The sequence below is a fragment of the Drosophila persimilis genome, unplaced genomic scaffold, assembly GCF_003286085.1.
Source record: "Drosophila persimilis strain 14011-0111.01,24,50 unplaced genomic scaffold, DperRS2 tig00000002-arrow-pilon, whole genome shotgun sequence".
NCBI lineage: Eukaryota > Metazoa > Arthropoda > Insecta > Diptera > Drosophilidae > Drosophila > Drosophila persimilis.
This window is the reverse complement of record NW_020825289.1, coordinates 13328728-13355215: the sequence shown is the minus strand read 5'-3', so window position 1 is coordinate 13355215 and position 26488 is coordinate 13328728. Positions and strand designations below refer to the sequence as shown.

The 26488-nt window shown below is 47.5% G+C and overlaps 9 protein-coding genes across 28 annotated transcripts; 3 read left to right on the top strand and 6 right to left on the bottom strand.

The window, feature by feature from the left end:
• Positions 1 to 3221: 3221 nt before the first annotated feature.
• Positions 3222 to 4738, top strand: LOC6593053 (histone-lysine N-methyltransferase 2D). The gene is made up of 2 exons (XM_002018429.2): positions 3222 to 3872; positions 3958 to 4738. Exons 1-2 carry the CDS (start codon positions 3426 to 3428, stop codon positions 4627 to 4629), a joined length of 1119 nt encoding a protein of 372 aa, XP_002018465.1. The 5' UTR covers positions 3222 to 3425; the 3' UTR covers positions 4630 to 4738.
• A 57-nt stretch (positions 4739 to 4795) lies between these two features.
• Positions 4796 to 9527, bottom strand: LOC6593054 (glycine-rich cell wall structural protein). 19 transcript variants are annotated; one of them, XM_026986031.1, is made up of 14 exons: positions 9182 to 9527; positions 7427 to 8054; positions 7325 to 7369; positions 6806 to 6922; positions 6626 to 6742; positions 6446 to 6562; positions 6266 to 6382; positions 6086 to 6202; positions 5906 to 6022; positions 5726 to 5842; positions 5546 to 5662; positions 5366 to 5482; positions 5186 to 5299; positions 4916 to 5122 (listed from the first exon to the last, which is right to left on the bottom strand). In XM_026986031.1, the coding sequence occupies exons 1-14, from the start codon at positions 9194 to 9196 to the stop codon at positions 4992 to 4994; spliced, it is 1986 nt and encodes a 661-aa protein (XP_026841832.1). In that variant the 5' UTR covers positions 9197 to 9527; the 3' UTR covers positions 4916 to 4991. The 19 variants fall into 19 exon arrangements, with proteins under 19 accessions (XP_026841848.1, XP_026841832.1, XP_026841833.1 ...); XM_026986032.1 differs by having other exon boundaries at positions 5186 to 5302; positions 6086 to 6199; XM_026986033.1 differs by having other exon boundaries at positions 5186 to 5302; positions 6446 to 6559.
• A 1577-nt stretch (positions 9528 to 11104) lies between these two features.
• Positions 11105 to 12145, bottom strand: LOC6593055 (troponin C). Its single transcript, XM_002018431.2, has 4 exons — positions 12066 to 12145; positions 11824 to 11998; positions 11516 to 11767; positions 11105 to 11243 (listed from the first exon to the last, which is right to left on the bottom strand). The coding sequence occupies exons 1-4, from the start codon at positions 12075 to 12077 to the stop codon at positions 11215 to 11217; spliced, it is 468 nt and encodes a 155-aa protein (XP_002018467.1). The 5' UTR covers positions 12078 to 12145; the 3' UTR covers positions 11105 to 11214.
• A 2478-nt stretch (positions 12146 to 14623) lies between these two features.
• Positions 14624 to 15049, bottom strand: LOC6593056 (cuticular protein 47Eg). The gene is made up of 2 exons (XM_002018432.1): positions 15038 to 15049; positions 14624 to 14965 (listed from the first exon to the last, which is right to left on the bottom strand). The coding sequence occupies exons 1-2, from the start codon at positions 15047 to 15049 to the stop codon at positions 14624 to 14626; spliced, it is 354 nt and encodes a 117-aa protein (XP_002018468.1).
• A 525-nt stretch (positions 15050 to 15574) lies between these two features.
• LOC6593057 (trafficking protein particle complex subunit 2-like protein) lies at positions 15575 to 16294 on the bottom strand. Of its 2 annotated transcripts, none has more exons than XM_002018433.2 (5): positions 16242 to 16294; positions 16018 to 16187; positions 15867 to 15954; positions 15730 to 15809; positions 15575 to 15670 (listed from the first exon to the last, which is right to left on the bottom strand). In XM_002018433.2, the coding sequence occupies exons 1-5, from the start codon at positions 16269 to 16271 to the stop codon at positions 15625 to 15627; spliced, it is 414 nt and encodes a 137-aa protein (XP_002018469.1). In that variant the 5' UTR covers positions 16272 to 16294; the 3' UTR covers positions 15575 to 15624. The 2 variants fall into 2 exon arrangements, with proteins under 2 accessions (XP_002018469.1, XP_026841849.1); XM_026986048.1 differs by having other exon boundaries at positions 15604 to 15670; positions 15730 to 15778.
• A 216-nt stretch (positions 16295 to 16510) lies between these two features.
• Positions 16511 to 17310, top strand: LOC6593058 (protein Vhl). The gene has a single exon (XM_002018434.2). It carries the CDS (start codon positions 16565 to 16567, stop codon positions 17129 to 17131), a length of 567 nt encoding a protein of 188 aa, XP_002018470.1. The 5' UTR covers positions 16511 to 16564; the 3' UTR covers positions 17132 to 17310.
• Positions 17311 to 17414: 104 nt separating this feature from the next.
• Positions 17415 to 20650, bottom strand: LOC6593059 (WD repeat-containing protein 48 homolog). The gene is made up of 9 exons (XM_002018435.2): positions 20310 to 20650; positions 20009 to 20228; positions 18949 to 19943; positions 18777 to 18881; positions 18582 to 18721; positions 18328 to 18523; positions 18068 to 18262; positions 17896 to 18001; positions 17415 to 17832 (listed from the first exon to the last, which is right to left on the bottom strand). The coding sequence occupies exons 1-9, from the start codon at positions 20349 to 20351 to the stop codon at positions 17789 to 17791; spliced, it is 2043 nt and encodes a 680-aa protein (XP_002018471.1). The 5' UTR covers positions 20352 to 20650; the 3' UTR covers positions 17415 to 17788.
• A 1009-nt stretch (positions 20651 to 21659) lies between these two features.
• LOC6593060 lies at positions 21660 to 22226 on the top strand. The gene has a single exon (XM_002018436.2). The coding sequence runs from the start codon at positions 21694 to 21696 to the stop codon at positions 22153 to 22155; it is 462 nt and encodes a 153-aa protein (XP_002018472.1). The 5' UTR covers positions 21660 to 21693; the 3' UTR covers positions 22156 to 22226.
• Positions 22227 to 22295: 69 nt separating this feature from the next.
• LOC6593061 (F-box/LRR-repeat protein 6) lies at positions 22296 to 26488 on the bottom strand. Its single transcript, XM_002018437.2, has 9 exons — positions 26185 to 26488; positions 24793 to 25671; positions 24517 to 24727; positions 24276 to 24451; positions 24072 to 24212; positions 23848 to 24015; positions 23555 to 23787; positions 23352 to 23486; positions 22296 to 23293 (listed from the first exon to the last, which is right to left on the bottom strand). The coding sequence occupies exons 2-9, from the start codon at positions 25657 to 25659 to the stop codon at positions 23083 to 23085; spliced, it is 2142 nt and encodes a 713-aa protein (XP_002018473.1). The 5' UTR covers positions 25660 to 25671; positions 26185 to 26488; the 3' UTR covers positions 22296 to 23082.

Genomic DNA, 26488 nt, shown 5'->3' with positions numbered 1-26488 from the left:
TTTCTTTGGTTATGCAATCGCTGCTGATAATGATGGCTTTTTGAGGTCAGTAGAAAGTAGCAGCAGGAGAAAGAGAGTTTGTTGAACCGTAGACTGGCTGCAGATTTGCAATTCAAATGATTCAGATCCGATCAGAAGAGAAGTGTGGCCCCCCCACCAGTAAACTGTCATGTTTACAATGCAGATACGATCGTGTGGGGGCTGCTTGGATCGGAGTCGAGAGGTGCAGCAGCAGCAGCAGCACTTGCAGGCAGCTAATAAAATTTGTCAAATTTGGCTGCGACTGCGCTGTGGCATGCCCCCGCAAGCGAAAGGTGCAGAAATGGTAACGGCTGAGTGACTGCAAATCGTTCCGTTCTTCCACCAACTGACTTCCATGCAAATTCCGAACCAAAAGTCGGACTCAGAGATGGAGCTGTTGGCTCTCCATTACAGCTGTTACAGTGGGTGGGCACCTGGCACTGTGGCAGTGTGGCACTGTGGCACTGTGGCACCGCCACTGAGAAGCGACTAACATTTATGCCAAAACGGCAAGACAAAAAGAATTCAATAATAATTTCCAGCAATTTCGCAACGCCAGAAGTTGGATTTTTGGCATTTGCCTTGGCCCGCCCAGTTCCAGATTCAGATTCAGTTTCAGTTTCAGTTGGATATTCAGTTTGCGGCTCTTGGCTCTCGGGCCCAACGTGTTAATAAATTGATTCTCAGCTGCAGTCTCGCCCATTCAGCATGGAAATCCAATAACTTTCTGGCATTACACTGTTGCACAAATAGAAACCCATTAATGCAAAGATGCAACGATGCCAACGAGGTCGTAATTTAGAGCGGCGACACATTAACCTTTAGAGAGTCGCAGTCGCAGCTACTCGAGCCGGAACCAGAAGCCAACCAGCCAACGAGATCTGCAGTCGCATTACGCACAGCCCCGGGCCCCAGCCTCAGCCTCAGCTTCAGCGTCAAAGAGAATCAATTAGCTGCGCTGGCAGCCATAATTTCTGACTAACCTGGCCTAATGCAATTACACAAATGTCAAGCGCGTTCTCTTCTCTTCAACCCCATCATACCGCTAAAACACCACAATTTTCGGTGCCTGTGGACCATTAATAATCCTCGCAGTCGCTGTCCAAATTGGAGTTACACTCGAATGAAGAGTCGTGGGAGGAGTGTCGTGTCCGTCCCGTCTTGAATGTAGTTTGCTCATCGAGCCACATTTTGCATAAATTTCAGGCGGGGGGAGCAACTTTTATGTGTCTCTCTGGGGCTCTGGGGCTCTTCCAGTTTCGTGAATTATTCAAATGGCAGATCCATCTCGCCAATGTTGTGAAATGTGGGGCAGCATGTTTATAATTAATATTGATCACCCCATTTGGAACATCTAGCAAGTCACTCCACACCTCGATTCCTTTCAATATCCAGACCATCGTGATGGGAAAAGTTTGGATGCATCCCATTTAATCTCGTCTTTGCTAGGCCCTCGACTTTACACTTACACCCGATACTTAGTCAGTTGGACTCCCTTCCACCAGAGGGGAGGCTACAATACCAGAAGTATATGAGATAACTAAAAACGCAGATTTATAGAAAATAGCCATGTCTACCAGCTTGCCGAATATAGATGAGATCAGACTATTATTATAGCCAGAGGGAACAAATGAAGTGGCTACACAACGGCGTACACGCGCTTACTCATTCTTCCTTTCTCTCTCACTCACACACACACTCTCATCGTGCAGTGTGCTCCTTCCGGCGGAGGGGAGCCATAGTGACTGAGTGTCGGGTGTACATAAATGTAGAGTCACGGCCGCAGCTGCGACTCACAACGATCCCCCTCGTTTGCTATTGAATAGTTGGCAGCACTGAAGGCAGTGCATATAGAAGTTGCGTATGCCTAATGTGGATGGTATTTCTTCCATCTATACTTTTATGTAGAATACTTTTAGGCAGCTATACTAAGCTATGAGCTAACTAGTTGTTAACTAGCCTACAGCCAGGCAGCAAAATTTTACATGTACTCTTTTAGGTTGTTTCAAATTGATAAAATATCTGGCGCTCGAAATTTTTCCACACAGGAAGTTAATTAGATTTAGTGCCTTTTAATTTTAGACACTTCCAGAATGACTTTTGTTTTGAGATCACTTTTGGGATCGCCTTTTTCGACCTTGGCTCGGAGTGGAAAACCTCATCTCATCCACATTTGCATATGCAATTAAAGCAGAACATGGAACATGGAACAAGATATGTATGTTCGAATTTTAATGGCAGCTCGAACAGATGACAAACGAGACCGAGACCGAGCCAGAGACCGAGAGAGCGGGGGCTAGGCATTTACAAATGACTGATGGCGATCATGACGCGCCGCGGCATGAGCAATCGCATCATGATGAATGATTGTGGCATGAAATATGAAACAATGGACCACCTCTGGGTAAACTCTCTCAGGCAGGGATGGTTAGAGGTTCCTGGGGATAGATACCGACTGATAAATGATATTCATGGCACTTGGAGATCAGGTTGAGGTCCGACAACCACCTTGACCCCTGCCCAGAAGAGCGGACCGACGGAGGGAGGTGCCGTACTGTCTGTCAGCACATAACTCACATAAACACCTTAGGAGTGCCCCAGAGCAGCTGCAGCAGCAGCAGCGGAGACACGAGCTAGAGCAAAAACGCGTCATTTGCATATGAGGGTCGCCAGTAGATGCGGCGGCAGCAGCAGCAGAACCAGAAGCCACGCTGAAGATGCAACCGATGGATGGATGGATGCATCATAAATAAGTGCGCGCATCGAGAAAACGCCGGAAGAGGCCAACGGTCGGCCTGGCCAACATGAAGATATCAATCAGGCAGCGAAATTCGTTTGTCCTTCTGTCAATGGCCGATAAAAAACCAATAAAGCTGCCATCTGCGGCATCTGCGGCATCTGCGGCATCTGCGATCAGCTTGTTAACACGACTCGCAAGCCGCAGATAAATTACACGCCACTGGGCCAAGCGCAAGATAACCATCGAGATAGATCCCCCCCTGGTTGGAGCAGAGCTGGGGCAGAGATACCAAGAGCACGGTGGCAGGAAGCGGCGTCGCTGCGTCGATTGTTCTTATGATTAGGCCGCGCTTTAGGGCCCACCAGCCACCGCTGAGTCGAGAATCGACAATCGAGATTCGTATAAATACGGGCCGCAGTCGGTGGCGCAGTTGCAGTCGGGGCACGGCTTTCATTTAGTGACTTCCAGTGGCAGCGTCGCATCTCAGATCTCAACTCGACTCGGTTCGGCACAGATCGGAATCTCCATCTTCATAGGGGACTCCGTTTTCCCACCACAACTCAGGGCACAACGAAAGTGAGACGTCAGGTTAATCGAGCGTGTAATTTGTGGGACGTTCGCGGGATTTACGAGCCACTGCATCCACCAGCTGACGACAGGTTAAATGCCCGCTCCCACCCACATGAGGCAGCTCCGTTGGGTGGCCTGCCTCCTGGCCGGCCTGTGTCTCACCACCTGCCGGGCGCAGCTCCCAGGAGGGTCCTTCGCGCAGCGCCAGCAAGGAGTCCAGTTGCAGCAGCAGTCACCATTTGGATTGCGCCAACCCACTTTGGGCCAGAACCAGGGACTTTTTCCAGCGCAACGCAGTCCGCTGAATCCGCTGAATCCGCTGGTCAACCCCTTGGCCTCGCCTCTGACGGGAGCCGCTCTCCAGAATCCCTATCGATACAACCAGTACCAGCAGCAGAACTATGTCCCCATCACAGCCTACCAGAACGAGCTCAATCTGGACGGCAGCTTCTCCTATGGATACTCCTCAGCCGATGGAACCACGGCTCAGGCCCAGGGCTATGTCAAGAATCTGGGATATGGCGAAGGCGTCGAGGCTCAGGTGAGTGTTGATATTGATCTCCATGACCCCCTCTTTTGCGCTCGAAAAGTCTAGGAGAACCTCACATCTCGGTTCTTGTTCGCAGGTCATTCAGGGGTCTTATTCGTACACCTCGCCCGAGGGCACGCCCATTACGGTACGCTACATTGCCGATGAGAACGGATTCCGAGCCGAGGGCACGGGCATTCCTGCCACTCCGCCCCCGTACGTTGTGGGAGCTGGACAACAGCCGTACCAGCAGGGCGTCCTCAATCCCAATCTTAATCCATACCAGACGCCATTCCGCCAGCTGCCACCACCGCTGGCTACGGCACCCTTTCGACCACAGGGACCAGGACAACAGCCATTAAACCCGTTGCAACAGCAGCAGCAACAGCAACAGCAACGAAATTTGCAACAGCAGCAGCCGAACTCTGGACAGTATCAGCCGGAGCAGCCGTTCAATCAGCTAAACTCCGGACGCCAGCAAGGCCAATATGCCGGGCAATTCGGTCAGCAATTTGGTCAACAATTTGGTCAGCAATTCGGTAGCAATCTCACAACCCAGCAGGCCCAGCAGAATGCCAACCAGCAGCAGCAGCAACAACAGCAACAGCAGCAGCAGCAGCAACAGCAACAGCAGAAGGATCAGCAAAACGAGCAGCAGCAACAGCAGGGGCTGATAACCCAACAATTGAGAGGCAGACCTAACCAATTGGTGGATCCGTATGGTTACAATCAGTATGGCAGACGCTTCAAGAAGTCACCGAGGAAGTGATTAATTTGCCCACGTTGACCAAATTGTGCTGCATCGATTCTTACACTTAGTCCATCTATGTACGTAGTCGCGTTCAAAGGCATGAAATACATGCACCAGAAAAGTCAAACTGCTGTTGTTACTCCCCACGAAGTGCCCTCTATGGCACATCCATCAAATCATGGACTCAAGGGTTCACTAAAATTCATTTATTGCCTTGTCAGAGGGGATCGGATCGGGAAAGCTTACAAAAATAAGAAATAATTTAAGCGCCACACTCGGTAGCACGAGTATTTAAGGCAGATTGTAATTGCATTAGCGTTGCACTGAGGTTTCTTCGATCGGAGTGATGGGGTTTTGGCTGGAAGGGGATCCCGCCGGGATCAATAGCTGTAGCCAGTCTGGGGATTGAAGTCGCCGCTGCCCCGTCCACCTCCTGGGAGTCCAGGCGGTGGGGGGATGTACTGAGAGCCCGCTCCTGGAGCACCACCGCGTCCGGCTCCCCCGCCGCCTCCTAAGATCAAAGAAGGGGTTTGTGAAAATTGCGAAGATATGCCTTTATAAATCCTCAACTTACCTTGCCCACCGCCGCCTCCTGGAGCTCCTGCTCCACCTCCAAATCCTCCTTGGCCGCCGGCACCTGGAGCACCCCCTCGACCTGCTCCACCACCATATCCTGCTCCTCCGCCGCCTCCTAAGATCAAGAAAGTTTTATCGAATAATCGCAAAGATATGATTTTATAAATCCTCAACTTACCTTGCCCACCGCCGCCTCCTGGAGCACCAGGCCCGCCTCCAAATCCTCCTTGGCCGCCGGCTCCTGGAGCACCACCTCGACCTGCTCCACCACCATATCCTGCTCCTCCACCGCCTCCTAAGATCAAGAAAGTTTTATCGAATAATCGCAAAGATATGATTTTATAAATCCTCAACTTACCTTGCCCACCGCCGCCTCCTGGAGCTCCTGCTCCACCTCCAAATCCTCCTTGGCCGCCGGCACCTGGAGCACCCCCTCGACCTGCTCCTCCGCCGTAACCTGCTCCACCGCCGCCTCCTAAGATCGAGAAAGTTTTATGTAAAAATCGCATAGATATGATTTTATAAATCCTCTACTTACCTTGCCCACCGCCGCCTCCTGGAGCACCAGGCCCACCTCCAAATCCTCCTTGGCCGCCGGCTCCTGGAGCACCACCTCGACCTGCTCCACCACCATATCCTGCTCCTCCGCCACCTCCTAAGATCAAGAAAGTTTTATCGAATAATCGCAAAGATATGATTTTATAAATCCTCAACTTACCTTGCCCACCGCCGCCTCCTGGAGCACCAGGCCCACCTCCAAATCCTCCTTGGCCGCCGGCTCCTGGAGCACCACCTCGACCTGCTCCTCCGCCATATCCTGCTCCACCGCCGCCTCCTAAGATCGAGAAAGTTGTATGTAAATATCGCATAGATATGATTTTATAAATCCTCTACTTACCTTGCCCACCGCCGCCTCCTGGAGCACCAGGCCCACCTCCAAATCCTCCTTGGCCGCCGGCTCCTGGAGCACCACCTCGACCTGCTCCACCACCATATCCTGCTCCTCCGCCGCCTCCTAAGATCAAGAAAGTTTTATCGAATAATCGCAAAGATATGATTTTATAAATCCTCAACTTACCTTGCCCACCGCCGCCTCCTGGAGCACCAGGCCCACCTCCAAATCCTCCTTGGCCGCCGGCTCCTGGAGCACCACCTCGACCTGCTCCTCCGCCATATCCTGCTCCACCGCCGCCTCCTAAGATCGAGAAAGTTGTATGTAAATATCGCATAGTTATGATTTTATAAATCCTCTACTTACCTTGCCCACCGCCGCCTCCTGGAGCACCAGGCCCACCTCCAAATCCTCCTTGGCCGCCGGCTCCTGGAGCACCACCTCGACCTGCTCCACCACCATATCCTGCTCCTCCGCCGCCTCCTAAGATCAAGAAAGTTTTATCGAATAATCGCAAAGATATGATTTTATAAATCCTCAACTTACCTTGCCCACCGCCGCCTCCTGGAGCTCCTGCTCCACCTCCAAATCCTCCTTGGCCTCCGGCACCTGGAGCACCACCTCGACCTGCTCCTCCGCCGTAACCTGCTCCACCACCGCCTCCTAAGATCGAGAAAGTTTTATGTTAAAATCGCATAGATATGATTTTATAAATCCTCTACTTACCTTGCCCACCGCCGCCTCCTGGAGCACCAGGCCCACCTCCAAATCCTCCTTGGCCGCCGGCTCCTGGAGCACCCCCTCGACCTGCTCCACCGCCATATCCTGATCCGCCGCCACCTCCTAAGATCATGAAAATTGCATGTAACGTGCGGGAACGTTGTTAGCCGTGGCAAGGCCCGCAGCTCAACTTATATACCCGATAATCAGTCAGTATATACAAACTCTATCACTGTTCGCGACGGGGTCGAATTGATATCACGAGTGGCTTCGTCGCTTACAGCGGGGAGGCTGGATTTTAAGTAGGACAACCAGCGCGGACCGCTGGTCCTCTCAATAAGTCCCATAATTCTCATAATAGACAGAACAAACACAAAATGCCGCGATCGCTAGTTACTTTCTAATGTTAATCTTTGCACTTCGTTTACCGCCTTTCAACCTATATATATTTTATATATATATTTGTTTTTTTACAAATCGGGTATATAACTTGAAAAGAAACCCCCATATTTATCTTCTACTTACCCTGTCCACCGGCGCCTCCATATCCTCCTGGGCCACCGGCGCCTCCTAAGAACAGGATTATTGTAAGCAAGGACACGCCGTCAATGATCAGCTGGTACTTACCCTGGCCACCGGCTCCTCCACTGAAGCCACCACCCGGAAGTACAGAAATACCCTGGGCGGCTAATGCTTTGGCAATGGCCTCCGGAACGGGCGGCGGTGTTGGTAATGCTGCTCCGGAGGGAACGAATCCGTTCTCATCGGCCGTGTACGAGATCTCGACCAGCTCGCCCTCGGGATTGGTGTACGAGTAGGAGCCCATAACGGAAGGGATCTCACTGTCGGAGCCCTTGTTCTTCACGGTGCCCTCCTCCTGGGCCTTGATGCCGTTGCCCGTCTCGTAACTGAAACGGTAGTTGCCGTCGCCATCGTTTTCGTTCACGAACGACAATATTGGGATGGGCGGACCAGCTGGAGGAGAAGCCGCTGGAGCACTGGGACGTTGAGCAGGGGCCGGTCCAATGGGTCGACTTGCACCGCCAGCGCCTGAAAATCCGCCCAGGCCATTGTTGATTCCACCCAATCCGTTATTGCCACCTCCTGGCCTTCCGCCACCGCCGAAGCCACCTCCTGGTCCCTGGAGACCTGCTCCCGGACTGCCGCCCGCACTAGCCGCACTCGCCGGCGGCGGCAGGTATTTGTTGTCCAACTTTGCACTCCGCGCCAGCGTCAGCATCGTGATCAGAAGAGCCTAGTCCAGAGAAAGGAAAAGCATGAGACAGAGGACCGGATTGGATTACAAATTGATGTCTGGCATATGTAAAGTTCATCAGAATCCCAATTGCCATCGCGATGCACAAAGCACTCACGATCCCAGGGAGAGGCTGAATTCCTGATGGAGTCCCCCCATTGCATTGGGGTCAAGAGTAGACAGGCGTAAGACCGAGTGGTAACTGCCATTTTATTAATGAAATATTCACTCATTGAGGGACCGCTCTCCACTCACGTTTTCCATTGTTGCCAGCGGATAACCCATTAAGGCTGTGCGCCATCATCGTCGTCATCGAGCGCTGCGACGAACTCTGATATTTATGGACTTCTTGTACGACAGAAGATGTCTGCTACTTGCGACTTGCAGCAGCTACATAGAGTTGCATGCCTCGGCGTGTGAACAATCACAGAGGCAGCTAAGGAGACTCTGGGGGATGCGGGTCTCCGATGGGAGCTGCTGGGACTGATGCTACTGATGGGAAGGTTAAGTAAACGTAGCCTGGCCGGGTGTCAAGTTGAAGTTTAAACCGTTTACGAGTTACTTCTCCACGTACTGGCCATAAACGTAACAGCTTTATCGACTGCTGCATCGTTGATGAGCTCACTGTCCCCCTCGCACCTGTCCCCCCCTCCGAATAATGGAAATTCTGACATTTGCCGCACTGAATCATCCATGTTGCATGCTGCACTCAACGCCTGCCCCCGTGGCAACAGCATTCTCAGGCAGTTCGTGACCAGAGCAGTTGTCCCAAAGAGTTGCGCAACCAGAATTGGAAGCCACCCAAACCCAAAGTACTCGAAGTATAATTGTGGTAATTCCAAATGGGCTGCCAATTGGGTCGCCACTGCATCAATTTCGGGTCCGGCCAATCGCTGATGATCTGCCGCTCGAGGCGGGGGCTGACACGACCACAGAAACAGAGCCACGATGCAGATGGATTCTTCTTGGGCAACTTTGCGTGCCGGGCGGGGGTTTCCTCATCATCAGCTATCTCTGATTTTAAATGGCCTTTTAATTTATGCGTTTTTTTGCGCCAATACAATGGAGGGGGTCGGACTGGATGAATGCACTTGGGATACGTTATGTGGAGATGGGCAGGGACTTACCCATTTCAGAGCCATCTCTGATTTCTTTTGATTGAGCGAGTATATTCCAAGTCTCAACAGGAGCTAGGAGATGTATCCTTGGATGTCCTTTTCCCAAACACCAATCACTAATCACAGACACACACACACGCACACGCACAAACAAACTCTATGCACTCTCTCTGAAATAAGTCACAAATCCATGCGAATCCTATGGTCCTTTTGGGTTTTGCAGCAGCCGCCTCCGCGTGTCGTGGCTCCTCTATTGTCACGGTACTAGTGTGCCGATCGCAGCCCAGGTTCTCCAGCTTTTATACTTTGTTTGGCGCCAAATGCAATCAAATGGAATGGAATGAACGAAAACGCTGCCGAAGCCGAGGCTGAAGCTGCAGCTGAAGCCGGAGATGGAGACGATGTGCCGATGGAGACAGAGAGCAGACCGAGTGCTGGCTGAGATTTTGATACTTTATGGCATTTATTGCAATCGTGTGCAGCTGTGTTGGTTGGCTGGCAGAAACAATTGCATGCCGAAGGGAGACCTATGGTCGATGATGGGATGGGCAGGGGGCTGGTGCTGGTGCTGCGGAGACTATTGTCTCAGCGACGGCATCTCGTTTACCCAATGTACCTTGTCTTGTTAAACATACTCGCAAGTACGCTCTCAGCCACATCAACTCTCCCTGGGTCGGTAAAATTAGCAAGTTTCTGGCGATGATGGCGCTCTGGTGCTCGTAAATCGAAATCCAATCGAAACCCTCAACGGTTGAGTGCATCATCATCAGCATCATCATCATGCCAAACGACTCATCTCATCTCATCTCCATTGAATGGCACGTTTGGGAAACAATTTTAATGCGCTTCGAATGCAATCGGAATTGGCGTCAAGAACCGCATGTAGCGGTGTCTTCTAATCATGTCTGATCCGACACGGATGTCAAATAACCTGGGCCAGGTTGAGTCCAGTCTTTGACCTTTTGCACCCTAGGAAAACTGGAATCGAAATGGTAATAAATACCGCTAATATCACCATCGACACCCTGGGGCCTGGCGGGAGACCACAAAAAAACAACACAAGTTTCGCAAAACAAGTTGCTCCATTTGGTGGCAACATCCATCTGCCCGGGCCACATCCAGCAGAAAGGGCAGTTGCTTCTCTTTTTCTTTTTTGTTTTTTTTCGGATTTTTTTGTTTGAATGTGAAAATTCGTTGCCCCGTTGTATGGGGCCAAGTTTAGGCCAAAATGCTTGACGATTTCTGGCAGCAGCAGCAACAGCAACAGCAGTAGCATCAGTAGGAGAATGCTCATTGACATTTGCCCGTTTGCACTGTTGTCGTCGCGCGGTGTTTAGAAAGGCAGCTCCACCGAAAGAGACACACACGGACGGACACGGGCCTCGGCAGGTTGTCATCGCAGCGGTCTCATTCTTGGTGGCATGGGATGGTCGCCTTGGGTGATCGAGGCGGCACAGCTGCGCGCACCAGAACGGCAGCCAAGTGGCAAAAGGAATGTGCACGCATGTGGCCACACGAGCAGCGAGGAATGAGACAAAAAAAATGGGACAGACGCGGGCCACCCTGCGTATGCGCAACATTCAGCATACGGCGCGCTGCACGGCACGGAACAGCACTGCTTTGCATTGGCCTTGCCAAATTAACACACAAATGAGTGTGGCACACCCCCATCGTAGTCGCCTGCCCGGGCTATTGCAAAAGTAGATATTATCGAAAATATTAACCAATGCTTGGGGGGCGGCAATTACGATGATTCATTCAACTCGGATGCGGTTGCAGTTGCAGTTGCCAGCAGTCGAGAATGTTTGCCGCGTTTTGGGTTTTTCTATTCCATCGAGTAGTAGTTCCTGTTGATGAAGCTGTGCGCTGCCTCTACCTTCTATCACATTATTTATAGCGTAATTATGATTACTCAATCGTAGACATAGAAAATAAAAAATAGAAAATAGAAAATGTTTATTCAAGCCTCAGAGTTCGTGCGGGGAGGGAATTGAATTCTGCCATCAATGCCATCAGATGTGTGTGTGTCCAAGAGTGGAGACTTATTCGCCAGTCATCATCTCCATGAATTCTGTGGATCAAATGGTGGGAAAGTGGAGCAATTAGTGGCATTCGGATACGGAGATCGGGTACAGAGCCGGAAGCCTAAAAATAGTCAGCCACAAGGGCAGGCAGAACGACATTGTCTTCTCGGCCAGCCTGAACGGAGAACAGCGGGCCTGTAGAGCCTACAAATTGATATAATTTGCTTCTTCCTCAACGCTGGCACGGGGCCAAAGAATTCGGGATTCATGAGGCATGCTCTGCTAATTGGTCGGTGTTAGCGTCAGCCGCTCTACTAACCATCAAAGTCCACGGTGCCGGAGCCATCAGAATCGATTTCCTCAATCATCATGTTCAGTTCCGTGTCGGTCAGCTGATCGTCGAGCTCCTTCAGGATCTCCTTCAGACAGGAGGTGGGAATGTAGCCATTGCCCTGCTTGTCGTATAGACGGAAGGCCTCACGCAGTTCCTTCTGCATGGCCTCGTCATCCTCCTCGACGATGAATTTGGCGGCCAGCTGCACGAACTCCTCGAACTCCAAGCGGCCGGATTCTGTTCAAAGATTTAGTTTAGTAGATACCCATGGAGAAGGCAAGGGGAGTACTCACTGTCCTCGTCGACCTCATTGATCAGCTCGTCGAGAATCTGCCTGTCGAAGGGCTGGCCCATGAGGCGCAGGATGTCGGCCACCATTTCGGTGGGGATGCTGCCGGTCTTTTGGTGGTCAAAGCTGTTGAATGCCTTCTGCAGAACGGCAATCTGCTCGGGGGTCAGGTCTTCATCCTGCAAAGCAATTAAAGCCGAATTAGAAATATCCGGATAGCTATAATCCTCGTCTTGCTCCACTCACAATGTTATCCATGCTGAACTCTTCTGCTGCTGATACTCGTTGTTCACCAGATAGATCACCGCTAACGACTGAATCGGATGCCCAGATCCACTATACCCATGCTTTCGTCCGGAGAGTATGTATACGGAGGCACACCCACACATCCACTACCAGAGTACAGAGACATTCCAAAAGTAACAGGCTAATTTATGGTTTTCAACAGCATCTCAAAAATAAAACCAGGGAAACAAACAAACAAAAGCAAAGGCCACCCCACCATCGCACACGCACACATGGAAACGGGAAAACCAATGGAAAACTTAAAAATTTTGTTTAATTTGTTGCTTTGTGAAACGAAAAACGAATACGAAAAGCACTGTAAAACCATCGAGCACTGACTATGCCCCTGTTGGCCAGCACCAGCACCATCACCCACACCCTCACCCACATCAACACCACCACCAGAGCAATTCCATTTTGTAGTGGTTTGCTAAGGCTTAACGTGGACATCGATGGTTATTTTTAACCGACACTGAAAGGAAATTTCCGAGCTAACTGGAATTCCAATGGCTATAAATGGTTTCATCTGAATCTTCAGTGTTCCAGTAATCGCATTAATAAACTAAATTCATATGTTTCTCTCAAGGAGTACTACTCAAATACCACACATTGGACCCGCAACCCTTGCATTTCTCCCAGTGTATAGCCAAGTGACAATCAGTTCAATATATATCCATACAAACCATCATAATCGAGACAAATATTATCACATTCTCCAGTATAAGGTGGTCCACGCTTATTGAATCAATCCCTGCCGTGCCATGAATTGATTTTATAGCCCAGAAAAATTAACAAGAAATTAAATAAAGTCTATAAATTAGATGGAGGGAAATACGAGTATTCCATATAGTATATGGAACTCATGGAGGAGGGGGAGGAGGGGAGCACAGATCAGGCGAACAGAGTGCCAACAGACATTTTTATAAGCCATTCGAATTTTATTGTCTCTTGCGGTTCTGCTTCCTATTTAAATTTAAATTTAAACTTGTTAAGTGACCGAATAATATGCAAATTGATTTATACTAAACTCTGCTACAATGTGTTGCTGTGTTCATATGGCACACATTTCCAGAAATATACGAATACGCATGGGTACGAGTATTTGGAATATTGAGGAAAGCCAAAGAAAAGTTGTTTACCAATTATGACAGCGGCAGCCAAAGCAGGCGCCAAAACTTGACGTCACTTTGACACATTGACCATTTGTTTATAAGTATGTGGTATAGCTATTAATTAATTAGCAGATAAAATATGATGCCAATAACTCAAAATGCCTCAGATTACTAATTGCCAACAGCTGGGGAGATGTGCATGAGAGATTCAAAGAGATTCCCTGATGATCTCTTCTCTTGATGGACAGGCGCCGACATCGATTCGTCAATCGATGGAAATTTGTTTTCAGTAACAGTGTGTCAGTGTTTTCATGTTGCGTTTTCCAAACGATTAGCCTCAGAGAGCCAGAGAATCAACGGGTTTCTTTTTAGTCGAATCGGTAACCGGAGCGCCAGAGTTTCAATGTTATTTTGACATTTGTGTGGCGGCGAGGTCTAGCCTTGATCGTCGCCAAGACCACTTTTGCCCAGAGTCTCAGGCAGCCGGATAATTGATGGAGGCATTCACTTTGCCCCGTCGTCATAATTGCAGTGGCATCTGCATCAACGAGTACACTAAACGCTCCTAGAGGCCCTCCTCTCAGCCATCCCACTTCTCATCGGATCGCTGTCAAACGCGATAAAACTTAACATTTGCATCTGAAGTTATGACAACAATAAGGCTGCTCCACTGATCCACTGATCCATCCCATCGTGATCACGTGATTCGATATCGCTGGTAAATGTAAATGGAAATGTCTCTCCCAGCATTGCATCTCCCATGCGGATCAAGTCTCAGGTCGGGTCGGATTGCCAATCTGGGTGAATGCGAATAATACATACTCGTGCATTACACGTTTGAATACAAATCCAAATTATTCATTCGTCATATGGGAAGTAACCCTATGGGCGTGTTTCTCGTGGGTGGGAAAGAGGTTTACTCGCAATATTGTTTTCGCTACTGCGTTTCATGGGCAAGCACTGATGGTTCCGAGCTCTGAGTCTGAGATCTTCTACTAGTGAGGTTCGCCCAAAAGTTTGGTATATCTCTGCATTGCTGAAAAACGAAATCGAAAGTGATTTACATTCCACTTGCCCCGTAGGTCCGAGTATCTATAAATTCAAGTTCAGGGCCAAAAAGTCAACTATTTAAGTAGCATAAATATGCAAATATGTATGTATGTATGTCTCCTCCTGCGTTTTTTCCCCTTGACTATCTCGTAGACCTTGTCATTTTTTGGGGGACGCATAAATTTAGGGGAACTCGTTTTAGTGTCCGCTAATTAGTTGCGATTGAATATTTCACATATTTCAGTTTCTCCCATCAGCCATGGGCCATCAGCAGAGATGCATGATTGATCCTTTGGGTAGGAATAAATTCGAAACAGAAGTTAACTTTTAACTGCTTTTATTTTTGGTAAACAATGCTTATTCCTTAGAGGGGTGGGCTGCGATCCATTCCAGGGCACGCTGGATGGCCTCTGGGATTGGGGGAGGGGTTGGCAGAGGGGGGTTGGCAGCCAGCACCTGGTATCCGTTCTCGTCGGCAAGATACTGGATGGAGACTGGCACTCCCTCGGGGGATGTCCAGGCCTGGTCTCCCTTAACCACCCACTGCTCGCCTTGCTGCTCACCTTGCTGGTGGACGTTCACGGAGTTGTCGAGCTCCAGAGCATACTTGAAGCTGTCAACGTTGACTTCCGCTTCACTACGGAGCACATTGGCATCCTCGTTGGCGTAGGCCACAGCCAGCAGGCAGGCGAAAGCAATCTATTGTGGGGAATCGGAGAACAAGTTAGCCATTATCCTGTTAGGAATCTTTCGGGATTTAAAGCCACTTACGATGAACTTCATGTTGTTTTCTTGAAGACTTGAAGAGACTTACTGATATCGAAATGGAACTTCTGTCATCTTTTTATATGCTGCTTTTGCCGCGCTGCGATAAGACGCCCAAGTTCAGGTCGTCTGACGTAGAGGATTTTAAATTCCACTAATTATGCATATGATAATCAAAAATACACGTTTTCTGATTATCCAAAGATCCAACCGAAATTCATATCAAGACCCAAACAGGCGGAAGATGTGTCTGCGACGGAGACATTAACTATGTGTCGAATACTAGAAACATTGTAAAGATATAATTAATTCTCTATTTTCGTCAAAAAAAATCGAAAAAAACAGCATTTTAATAAGTTTGTTCGTCTTGTTTTAAACTGGTTTCAATATTGTTCGCATTTTGTGTAAATATAGATGTCTGTTGGCTCCGGCGTGGACAAGGCCACCTTGACAGCACACGCTGTCCCACGCTGCCGACAGCTTTGCTCTTCTCCTGGTAGTCACCCCCGCAAAACATCAATCTGAATCAATCAACCTCTCTTTTTCGATTATAAATAATTTTACTTTATTGCCCATTTAGCTGTTATCTAAAGCTATGCGTTGCCGCTCATCAATTTTTGTACGGCACGATCGAATTTTCTGCAAAAAGAAATGGAATGTGAGTGCGAGTATAAAAATTATCCCATGGGAAGACTTACTTGGAAGTCAGGGACTCGCCCGGAATGTAAAAGGGATTGCAGACGGCATCTGTGTAGAGGATATGCAGGTTTCGAAAGATCTGGAAGGCATTGAAAGTGGCATTGGCATGTCTGCCAGCTGTGGGACTAGTACTTACCGCTCGCACCTCGTTCTCCCGCAGAGCAACGTTGCTGGAATCAATGACCACTATGAATTTCACCCGGGAATTGGTGACGAAGCCATAGCTGAAAGCAGAAAAAAAATACCGGTTAGCCTTAGCGCCACGCTGAGCAAATGGGTGGCCATACATTTTATGATTCTCTGTGGAATATAAAAGTCCCAGGTAGAGCTCCTTTGACTCGGGAACTCCCTTGCCAATCAAACACTTCTCCTCTACCACGTCCAGAGCGGCGTGTACATGGTACTGCAGGTCCAGCTCCTGCTCCATATCCGATGTAGTCAGGTACATCGGGGCATTCTTCAAATATTAAAAATGTAAGTACATGCATCCATTTGTACGAATATTACTCACATCTTTGCCAATAACTGCAACAAATGACATTTTACTTGTTTATTTACTTTCAGCGCAACAGCTGACGACAGAGGCACCGATAGTATCGGCGTATTTCGGCAACAAAGTATCGGAATTAAAATCGATTCCAAGTATCGATTGTGGGGAAAAAGTCAAGTGCTGCCACACTGGTGAATTTAACAAGACCGTATTACGCCAAAAATTTTGCCACAAATTGATAAGACCAGACATTTTTATCTATACTCTCATTGTGGTAGTTGGAGAAAAAAACATTAAAAATTGATATCATAGCTATTACTGATCGGCTTAGCACCCTGCTGGAGATGGCGCTGCAGATTGCACATAATAATCGTGGCAATCCGCACGCGCTGCATCCTCCACCAGCCGCCGAGCTTGTAGAGGTCTTTGTGCTATTTGTCAACACAACAAATCGCACTGTTGATCTCTATTGGGTGTGCGACCGCGATACGGAGAACATGTATCTCAGCTTGAAGCCGTTCGAGGAGGTGCGCGTCAACACGTACAACACGCACACTTGGCTCTTCCGCGACTACTACACAGGCGAGCGGATGCACGTTAAGTCCAGGCGCATATTTGTGCCCGTTCCCATGCGCGTTCCAAAGAACCCTCAACATCCCGAGGAGCTGTGCGATGTACGCAGCCAGGTGAACATCCATTTCCCGATGCGCAAACTCAAGGACACCTGTCTTTGGCTGCTTGCGCGCTATCTAAATCGCACGAGCAATTCACCTCGAAGGCTGGTCAGCAACTATATGATACCTTCGACGCTGAAGCAACAGTTGTTCGTTATTCTGACCACCATGGAGTCCTACTCGAGGACGGCTCGCATCAGACGGCGTCGCGTCCGAGAGATGATAAATAATATTTAAAGTGGCATAAGGGAAGAAAGCCAAGCTTGATTTCCAAATAGTTTTAATAATAACTTTAATTGATTTTCAATTGTATCATCTTTCCTTTGATTTGTTTGTTTGTTACTTATGTACAAATTGGCTTGCATAGAGCGTTTTATAGGTTGGTTTTCTACGATTGCATTGATTTTTGTATTTTTTAACAGTTTACTTATAATTAAATATATAATATATGTTCTATGTATATATGTATTTATATATATTTATATATATATATATATATATATATATATATAAACCTAGTGTAAAACAAATGTGAATATTACATACATATATGCGCAATTCTCTAGATCTAAATGTTTTCAGATGCGATGCCAGATAATGTAAATGGTATGTCTGCGGATTATCTACTTGTGTGTTGTGTCGCAAACTTAATCTCTTTTAAGTCTGAATCTGAAGTATATAATAATTCCTAAACAGAGCAAACAAATAGCACCCTGGTGCATTTACATAAAATAAATGTTTAAACAGATTCCTTCTTAAATGGTTAGTCCACAGGACAAAGTAATTACAAATACATTGCAAAATACATACAAATGGTTAATCGAACAAACTACAGCTTAAATCTTTCAATTTAGCGGGAATCGGCTAGGAGAGAGAGAGATTCCATGCCGTCGCTCAATACTTTCGCGTGACGCGCTCCAGACTATCTCCGATCGAACCTGTTGAGTGAACGGACTGGACTTACAGATGGACCTAATCAGATCGCATTTGAGTGGTCTTACCGTCGTAATTGAAGTTCTGCTTTGTTTTGTATTGAAATGTAAGATCTGTTGATTGCTTCCAGATGAAGTGACGCACCGTACGCAGGTCCATGTTGGGGTCCACGACCTAAGTTAACAATGGAATGGCAATAGAATATACTCAGAAGCGATAAAGGGATCGCGGTCATCTTACCACATCGTTGCACGACAGTTCGATGCGTTCCTCCGCTGGCAGCTGTGAGCCTTCCGAGTTGCCGTCGCTTTGGCTGTTCTGCAATGAATTGTTTGCGTTGGCCCCGCTTGGGGTTGTCTCTGCATTGAGGACCTTCTCGAGCACATGCTCGCACACCTTGCGGCACTGAATGAACTCGTTGGCCACCAGGCGATCCTGCACAAATGAAAGGTAAAGCATAATAATAATATGAGTGCCATTGTGCCACCATTTGACTCTACCTTCTTGGTGCGCTCTGGCTTGGTCATCTGTGGATGGGGCTGCAGGAAGAACGGTATTTTGAGGAACTTGGGAATGTTCTTCTCAATCACCACATCGGTAACCCACTGCGGTGCTGTCTCATGTAGCAGAGTGCATTCGCTGTCGCCCGCTGCGTCGCGGACCAACAGACGGCAGACAGTCCGCCCGCCCACCTCGCTATTGGATAGTCACAATATGAGAATACTTGTAGCGAATGAAATACTATGCGACTCACCTGAATATGACTGGTGTATGTTTGGGCACTTGAAAGTAGCCGTTGCCGTGCATGTCCGGCTCCAATTCGTTTTGCGGTATGCTATGCGGTGGTGTCCAGTACTCGAGCAGTGCCTCCAAGAGTAATTTCCCATAGTTTATCTGCACAATTGAGTTAAAATCAAGACATTCTATCAGAAATGTATACCTTTCATACCTTTATCTCTGTTGTGGGATCGACGCACTCCGGCAGTCCGGCCTCAATAGACACCCAAGCCGAGAAGCAATCGACCTCCTCCTGACCCAAAACAATCGTTGGCATCTGCAATGAGAGATATCATATAGAGAGGTTATAATGTTGGTATTACAAGGTAAAGTAAAGTACTCACCCCAGTTTTGAGATCCACTGTGAACCAATTTGGAATGTAGACTTGCTTGTTGCGCTTTTTCACCTCCGCCTCGTAGTCGATTGGGCCCAGAGTGTCCTTCTTGACCACTCTTAGAACGTCGTAGAGCACGACTTGATCCTGGGAGTCTTTCGTTAATATATAACGCTTGTCGTTCAGCACAGTACACTCCTTGATGGCGGCCCCGCCCTTGATGCAAGCCAGCTCCGTGCCACCTTGCGTCCACTGTGCATCCAAACCGCCCGACGAGTTCAGGGTGCCTCTATCGTACATGGGCAGCTTCCAACAGCGAATGTCCGAATTCCAGGTGGTGGCCCACACGCCAGTCTTGTCCATGTTGTAGCCCAGACTGAGCACAGGCGCCTTCTCCTCGCATACGAGCGTCTTGTTGCTGGGATTACGCATCTCTGTCACAATAATATTTTGATCCCTGCTCCCCGATATTATGTATTGAAAGTTCTCGCTCATTAGCAACGACCACACGCCCTCCTTGTGTACGTGTATAGTCTGAACGCAGCGTTGTTGGCCCAAATTCCAGACCTTGATGGTGCCATCAGAGCTTCCGGATACAACCTGGTTGCCGTCTGGGGAGACTACAAGGCAGCGAACGTTTTCCGTGTGTCCTCGGAGCTTCATGCTTCGCATACAAGTTCTTGGATCCCATATTCGCAGTATATTCTCGGTGGATCCGCTCACAATTACGGTGCCAGAGGGATTCATGGCCAGGCTATAGATCGAATCCTTTGACCCAGTCAGACTAGAGGTTGTAACGGTGTTGTTGCTGGCAGTTAGCGCTGTTAGTGTGTTGACATCCCACAGGAATATCGCTTTGTCTAGCCCAGCGCTGGCTACTTGTTCTCGATCCTTCGCATAGGCCAGAGCCTGGACATAGTCGCGATGTGTTCTGAGGGTCGACATGCAGAAGCCTTTCTGTGCATTCCACACCTTCACCGTGGTATCACAACTGGCGCTGATAACTGAATGGCCAAATGGTTAGACATTATATTCACTATAATGGCTCATTATCCATTATCCGACTTACGGTTCCTTCCGTTGCAGCACAGCACTATGTCGTTGACCCAATCATTGTGATGTTCCATCGACTGTATGTACTTCTCGCTGGACTCCGAGCGCGTGTTCCAAACCCGGATGATCGCATCACGTCCGGCCGAATACAATTTGCCATTGTTCGGATCTAGCTGCAACGAATTGACACCATTCCGATGCTGTTTCTCCTCGGCGTCTCGTATCACGAAGGAAACCTAGAGAATAGGGCGCTTTGTAAACTCAATTTTCTCCTCGCCTTCCACGTTCTGATAAGGCCATTCTGTTTCCCCACTCACCTGCATCTTTTTCCGTGCCTGACAAGTCTTGTGCGTCAACATGTCTTCCGCGGAGCTGGGCTGTGTTTTTGTGTTATGTTTGAAGTTCCTTCACGAGGAGGATGCGGTTGCGACTGTAATCGATGGCTGCTGCATATGAGGCACGCACATTTAGTGATGCTGCGGTCTATTCAATAATTATTGGCCCTCTACAAATCGAAATCTAGGAATTTCCAACCAAGTCCGAAATTTTTCGCACCTATTTCCCTCTCTTTCTCTCTAAATTCTTTCCTCCTTCTCTCTTTCTCTTGGTTGCCTCCTTCTCCAGCGCCGGCTAGTGATGCCACTCAGTTTTTGTATGTGTTTTGAAAACAGCTGTGGTTCAGGGTTGAGTTTTCTCGATAAAATCTCCAGGGCTACTTCATTTATTAAATTCAATTGACAAAGTTTTATTTAATAATAAATGATATAGAAACTTCCATGCATCATTTATTGCAATTTAAATCCTTGGCGCGCATTGCTCGACTCTCTTCAAACCGGTTAAGGCTCTCGTTTTCGCTCTCTCACTGAATCGGGTGAGGCTCTCGTTTAACCGCTAGGCAACAAACTTTGTTTTAGTCAAAATACAACAAATGGGAGTACTTAAAAGAAGTTAGTCTTGAATAAAATTGATTGAGCAATCATATAAAATTATGTGGGCAAGGCTGAGAGATCTAAATAGCTAGTAATATTCCACGAAAGATCAAAATCGAGGAATATGAATAATTCGTTGGAATATTTTGAAAATGAGACCGTATATTTGGGTATTTATTTGAATCGGACAGAATCGGTAATAACCGGTTCACAACAATGTCCATGCACGCATACCCTGGGGGAAATGGATGTTATAGAATTGTGAATATGTTTGTCACCCCAGGCTCCGTAGGCATCAGGATCGACATAAATATATACAAGATACTAATAAGGTACTTGAATATGTCTAAAGAATATCAATTTGAGAAAAGGTCTTAATAAATTACGTTTCATCTTCATATAAAATTAACAAAATAGGGTATACAAAGGTCTACACGCAACATAATGACTCTTTTTTTGTCGAACTTTTCCGTTTAAACCTCTTTTTAGCCAAAATACAATAAAAGCAAGGACTAAAAACTATCCAATCTTGTAGAAAATTGATTCATCAATGGGTTAAAATTATGTGGGCATGGCTAAATGTTCTATGTAACTGGTAATATTCCACGGAAGATCAAAAACGAGGAATATGTAAAAAAGAACTTGGATCCGTCAGTATATTTACGGTATATTTTAGTATATTTTAACGATAAATCTTTACATAACAAAAAAAAAGAAGACTGACACGCCGGAATAATAATATTACGTTGAATTTGCATTTGGACTAAAAATTATGGCCAGCGGACAAAATAACGACGGGTGCAGCTTGTGCGAGAAAATAGGCTTGAAGCCGCTCACCAAAGAAAACGTGTTCAACTACTACATACCACTGCATGGGCTGGTCAGCTATGGAGCTCTATCGGTCAATGTTATGAACCCTCAGATTGTGCCCAAGCTGTTGCCGAAAAAGGACCTTACTAATGTGTTCTTGATTTCGTCTGCGGTAGGCACGGGTTTCTACATTTACGGTCGTCCCCACCTGAAGGACGTCAAGTCGAACAAGCGCCTGGCGTATGCAGCCCTCGGCGGCGTTCTGTTCAGTATGGGGTCAGTGCTGGCCTGGGCCCTACTAAAATCATCTCTAGCTGAAAATAATGCTCTTCTCGCCACTTTGGTTGGACTGGGAACCGGCGCCGTCATTGTGAAGGTCGGCACCGAATACATTAAAGACATTGATAATCTGAAGAAAAACTAAGAGATGACTCCGGATATGTGAAGAGTAGATGTGAGCCGCATATTTGAATAAAATTATGTATTAAACTCGAAGAATCTTTGGTTTTTGTGCGGAAAGAGAGATAGGGATTGGATTTTTTAGATAAGTACAAACAATAGGGATTGAAAGTGTTTGCGTTTATTATAAATTAAATGTAATGTACCTTTAATTGCCTTCTCTTAACTACAAATAATGCCTAACAATTGAATTGTGTTATTTAATTAATATTTATGTGTGGTATAGTATTTATTAATGGTTAATATTGAAAACATTCAATCAGAACGTTCTCAATCGCCAATATGTACATTTCAATCGGGTTAAAACATTCTACAAATTGTCTTATTTATCGACTTTTCAATTGACGACTACTATCTTTATGGTTAATAAATCAATATGTATTTCGAGAAATACAATTTTTACTTAGTCTAGATTCTTGTATACGTACATACTTTACAAACACACAATGGTTGGACTTACTAATAATGAATCGTATATGCATACACAAAAAAAATCATTAAATCGTCCTCGCAAGTGGTTGGTACTCGCCGTTCTACAAAAAATTCGAATCAACTATATTATGAATACATATTGCATTTACAAAAGATTGCAGCGTGATCTCTCAACGGCTCCTTTTTTGTTTCGGATGGAGAAAGAGAACGGAACGCCTAGTATACTAAGCTAGTACAATTATTACACACTACCGCCTATAAACAAGATAAGCATAATTGGAAGATGCAAGCCATTGCAATTGAAATATTCATATTGAAATATTTTCGCGGACTACCATTACATCAAAAAAGATCGACGAACGACTCTTCTGCGTGGAAGCAACAATTTAAATTACATTTAAATGTGGCCCGCTTGCTCAACAATAAAACCGATGAGTGAGTGACTGGCACACTGACTGGATTAGTTGCTCCCACTGCTGCGACTGTCTTTTAGCTGCACCCCAAGAACTTCGCGGAGTTCGCGCAACTGCTGCGCTCCTTGCATAAGACGCTTGACCCCGCGCGGCAGTCCACGGCATGAAGCCAGGTTGATTGAGCTCATGTTGGCGCAGTTTTTGAGTATTTCCTTGACTGCCTCATCCGAAACGGACGAGCCACACAGATTCAAATGCCTGCACGGGATAAAATAATGAGATTTTTCTGTTATTTTTCGGATTCCTAAATACTTACGCCAATGGGCACTCGCTCCCCTTTTCGGCAAGGGCGCGCAATGCATTGTCTATCGGCTGCTGCACATTTGCCCAGGCCAGATCCAGTTCAATGAGACTATGCGCCCACTTGGAGGCAATGAGTTCCAGACCCGACCTACGAGACACAATCAGAAGAAGGCATAGTAAACCTCAAACTGTGGGAACGAGGAGGATTGGACTTACCCCACATCGCGCGTAACTGAGCAGCCTGAAAGGTATAAATGCTTGATATCCCAGGCTGGTAACCGGATGAGGCTCTCGTGCGTCAGCCGAGTGCAGTTGCGCACATCTAGCAGCTTCAGCTTGGAGCTGCTCTTCAGTAAGCGCTGTAGGTGATCATCGCAAATGATGCGAGATTCATCTGTCGTTGCAGCCACGGAGAGCTCTTCGAGATTTGGAAAGCCAGGTGAGTCCATCTAAAAATATTCAAAGCCTAGAGTAACTTCTTTGTGACAAGCCCTAATTTCCAAGATTACAATTTCCTGCATTCCAGCTATGCTCGGCGTAATGTGCGAGTTTGTCACACGCAGAACCTTCAACTTTTGGCAGCCATGCTGCAGTTTCTCAATGTGAAGCACGCCGTGAGATGTGGCCTGCGTGGTTACATTCGAGAGATCCAATAGCGTCAGATTCGGACAGTGAGCCTGGAAGGAAATCATTGATTACCAGAGCCTATTATTACTGAAGACTGCATACACACCGACAATACGCCGACTATCTGGGGTATACCCGCCAGACGATTGTGCGCCAAGTGGAGATGAGTTAGACGACTGCCAATGGTCTGAAGCGCGTTGCAGAGAGAGACCATGCCAACAGCGGTCTTGCTGGCATTCATCTCAAGCTGTATGTAGATTTAAAAAACATAGTTAGCTGGCTTCCTCCGCGGCGCTGACCTGCAACTTACGTTAATGGAGCTCAAGTCTAATCGTTCTAGTTTCTTCATGTTGTCCACCAAATAGGTTAAATTGTCTGAGGTGAATCCTTTCCAGCCGGACAGCGTGATACCAGTTAAGTTCGGACAACCGACAGCCAACTTGGTGAGGAAGCAATTGATGGATATGTCCGATATTTTCCAGTTGGCTGCAAACAGATAAAAACTCTCGATTGAAGACAAATGTTCAGGCTTGACGTTCTTGTTCACTTACAAACATTCAGCTCGGTGCAGGCACTGCAGCGGTTATCCACAAACCACTTGAGTTTGAGTTCAGTGCGATACTTCTCCTTGATCCATGTGGTCAGATCCATTGTGTGCCACAGTGAGGGGGTAAGAGAAACCTGCCGCCACAGGGAGCAAACACGTCCCAGGCGAAAGAGAGTGGGCAGGCAGCCCTCCTTCTCAATAACGTGTTCGAAAATCTAAAAGTAAAGAGCAACCTCATTGAGTCCTTCTGCTAGTTCAGTCTTCAGCGCCATTGACTTACTTGGAAGAGGACTTCCGCAGGAAGCCTCTCAGCCCAGGCACTCTGTTCGACTGCTTCTCCTTCTACCGCCTCTGCTGCACTGCTCGTCGAGACCTTCTTCTTTCGTGGCTCACATTCACTCTCGTCGCTGTCCGGCTGCTTTGGTTTGCGAACGCGCTTGCGTGCCGGCTTGGTAGCAGCAGGGACGGGGACGGGAGGTGATGTTACTGTCGGCGTGCTGTCTCCCCCAGCCACACCATCAGATTTTTTAATGCACAGCTTAATGCCGACTTTGTTGTCGCTGATCTCGCTCTCGTACATAGGCAGTGCCTTCGGTTTGCGTGATCGGGAGGCGCGCGGTGACGTGGATGCCGACTTATTGGGCTTTTTGTTGCTTAACGCTGTGGCCAGCGGTTTTCCCGACTTTGGTATAGAGCCATTTACCGCCGACGGCTCCTCTTGCTGTTCCTGCTTCGGTGCCGGCGGAGGCTGTTCGCCCACAGGTGAATGCTGGCCATCGGATGCTGGTGAGCACGACGTCGATGTGGCCGTGTTGGTCTCATCAGTTTGTGTTTCTGACTTTGGTGGAGACAGTATATTCTCTGGTATGACGGGTGCTGTTACTGCCGTTTCGGTAGCCAGCAGCTGTGGCGGCGTGTGTGAGGGCGTTGATGGAGTCAGCGTGTTGATATCCACCGTGGTCGGTTTCTCCTTATCTGTTGGACTTTGTTCATTCTCCACCTGCACACTTTTCGTATCCCCAGCCGGTTCCATGTCTTCCGAGTCCTTGGCAGAAGGCGCACTCGTGCACTCATCAGCTTTATCCTTTGGGCCATCCTCGTCGGACATTTTCGTGTCCTCAACGCTTGGTGCCACCTCTTCACTCATCACTAAAATCTTCTGCAATTAAATATTCAAAGTAAATAAAAATTTCCATATTTCGGCCGGGAAAATCGATGCAAAATATGCTCAACCCATTTTGGCGGCTTTTCACTGCTTCCTATGCGTTCCCATTCTTATTTTCGTTCTCATTCGAAAAGCTCTCTCCGAACTCAATATGCACTCGTAAATCTCACCTGCTACAACAAATTACACATACATATATTTTTTTGTTTTTATTTTCATTCGTTTGTTCGCTTTTAATAAACAAGTTGAGAGCCGTTGGTCGGGTCGCAACGACTTTTTCGTGACCTGTGCGCACACTCGAGCTAATTTCCCGCCACCAAAAATCAAACACAAACACCCTATCTCAATGGGCGCTAAGAGATTCTGAGACATTGCCATAATCTCTGACCTATCTCTTGGGGTTTCACGTTTCTCTGCAGTGGGAAAACTACACTTGATCGTCGCACTCATATGCTGCTCGGGGCCTGTTTGCGTGCAGGGTGCATAATCGGCATTCATTCAACTCACCACTTGAAAGAGAGGTAGGTACACAAATGTATGTTATCTTCCGACCGACTATTCGACTCGCTCGCACACACTGCGGTACTGTACTGCAACTGTAGTGTGTGAACAGAACGGCACTATGTGTGTGTGTTTGAATTGTTCGATTTCGATTCTTAAGATTTTTTCCTGTAGCGTTTTTGGAAATTTTCCCCGTTTGCGATGCCGAGACTGTGGCTTTTACATTGTTGCCAGGCGCTTGAGGCACTGGATACCAATTGATCACGGCATGGAGAGCAATTGGTTTATTATTAACACACACAATCAATTA

What these genes read in the sequence shown, in the direction of transcription:
- LOC6593055 (XM_002018431.2), bottom strand. An exon ending in CAATGAGGTCGACGAGGACA is followed by an intron (nt 11,768 to 11,823) that starts GTGAGTACTCCC and finishes ATCTTTGAACAG; the next exon opens with AATCCGGCCGCTTGGAGTTC. An exon ending in CGGCACCGTGGACTTTGATG is followed by an intron (nt 11,244 to 11,515) that starts GTTAGTAGAGCG and finishes TTTGATCCACAG; the next exon opens with AATTCATGGAGATGATGACT.
- LOC6593060 (XM_002018436.2), top strand. Translation starts at nt 21,694, where the DNA reads ATGGCCAGCGGACAAAATAACGACGGGTGCAGCTTGTGCGAGAAAATA.
- LOC6593061 (XM_002018437.2), bottom strand. Translation starts at nt 25,659, where the DNA reads ATGAGTGAAGAGGTGGCACCAAGCGTTGAGGACACGAAAATGTCCGAC. An exon ending in CTGCGGAAGTCCTCTTCCAA is followed by an intron (nt 24,728 to 24,792) that starts GTAAGTCAATGG and finishes CTTTACTTTTAG; the next exon opens with ATTTTCGAACACGTTATTGA. An exon ending in TAGACTTGAGCTCCATTAAC is followed by an intron (nt 24,213 to 24,275) that starts GTAAGTTGCAGG and finishes ATCTACATACAG; the next exon opens with CTTGAGATGAATGCCAGCAA.
- LOC6593058 (XM_002018434.2), top strand. Translation starts at nt 16,565, where the DNA reads ATGGCGCTGCAGATTGCACATAATAATCGTGGCAATCCGCACGCGCTG.
- LOC6593057 (XM_002018433.2), bottom strand. Translation starts at nt 16,271, where the DNA reads ATGTCATTTGTTGCAGTTATTGGCAAAGAT. An exon ending in TCCACAGAGAATCATAAAAT is followed by an intron (nt 15,955 to 16,017) that starts GTATGGCCACCC and finishes TTCTGCTTTCAG; the next exon opens with CTATGGCTTCGTCACCAATT. An exon ending in GGGAGAACGAGGTGCGAGCG is followed by an intron (nt 15,810 to 15,866) that starts GTAAGTACTAGT and finishes AATGCCTTCCAG; the next exon opens with ATCTTTCGAAACCTGCATAT.
- LOC6593053 (XM_002018429.2), top strand. Translation starts at nt 3,426, where the DNA reads ATGCCCGCTCCCACCCACATGAGGCAGCTCCGTTGGGTGGCCTGCCTC. An exon ending in GCGAAGGCGTCGAGGCTCAG is followed by an intron (nt 3,873 to 3,957) that starts GTGAGTGTTGAT and finishes TCTTGTTCGCAG; the next exon opens with GTCATTCAGGGGTCTTATTC.
- LOC6593059 (XM_002018435.2), bottom strand. Translation starts at nt 20,351, where the DNA reads ATGTTGACGCACAAGACTTGTCAGGCACGGAAAAAGATGCAG. An exon ending in ATCCCACAACAGAGATAAAG is followed by an intron (nt 18,722 to 18,776) that starts GTATGAAAGGTA and finishes TCAATTGTGCAG; the next exon opens with ATAAACTATGGGAAATTACT. An exon ending in AACTGTCGTGCAACGATGTG is followed by an intron (nt 18,002 to 18,067) that starts GTAAGATGACCG and finishes TTGTTAACTTAG; the next exon opens with GTCGTGGACCCCAACATGGA.
- LOC6593054 (XM_026986029.1), bottom strand. An exon ending in AGGAGGCGGCGGTGGGCAAG is followed by an intron (nt 6,023 to 6,085) that starts GTAAGTAGAGGA and finishes TCTCGATCTTAG; the next exon opens with GAGGCGGCGGTGGAGCAGGA. An exon ending in AGGAGGCGGCGGTGGGCAAG is followed by an intron (nt 5,663 to 5,725) that starts GTAAGTAGAGGA and finishes TCTCGATCTTAG; the next exon opens with GAGGCGGCGGTGGAGCAGGT.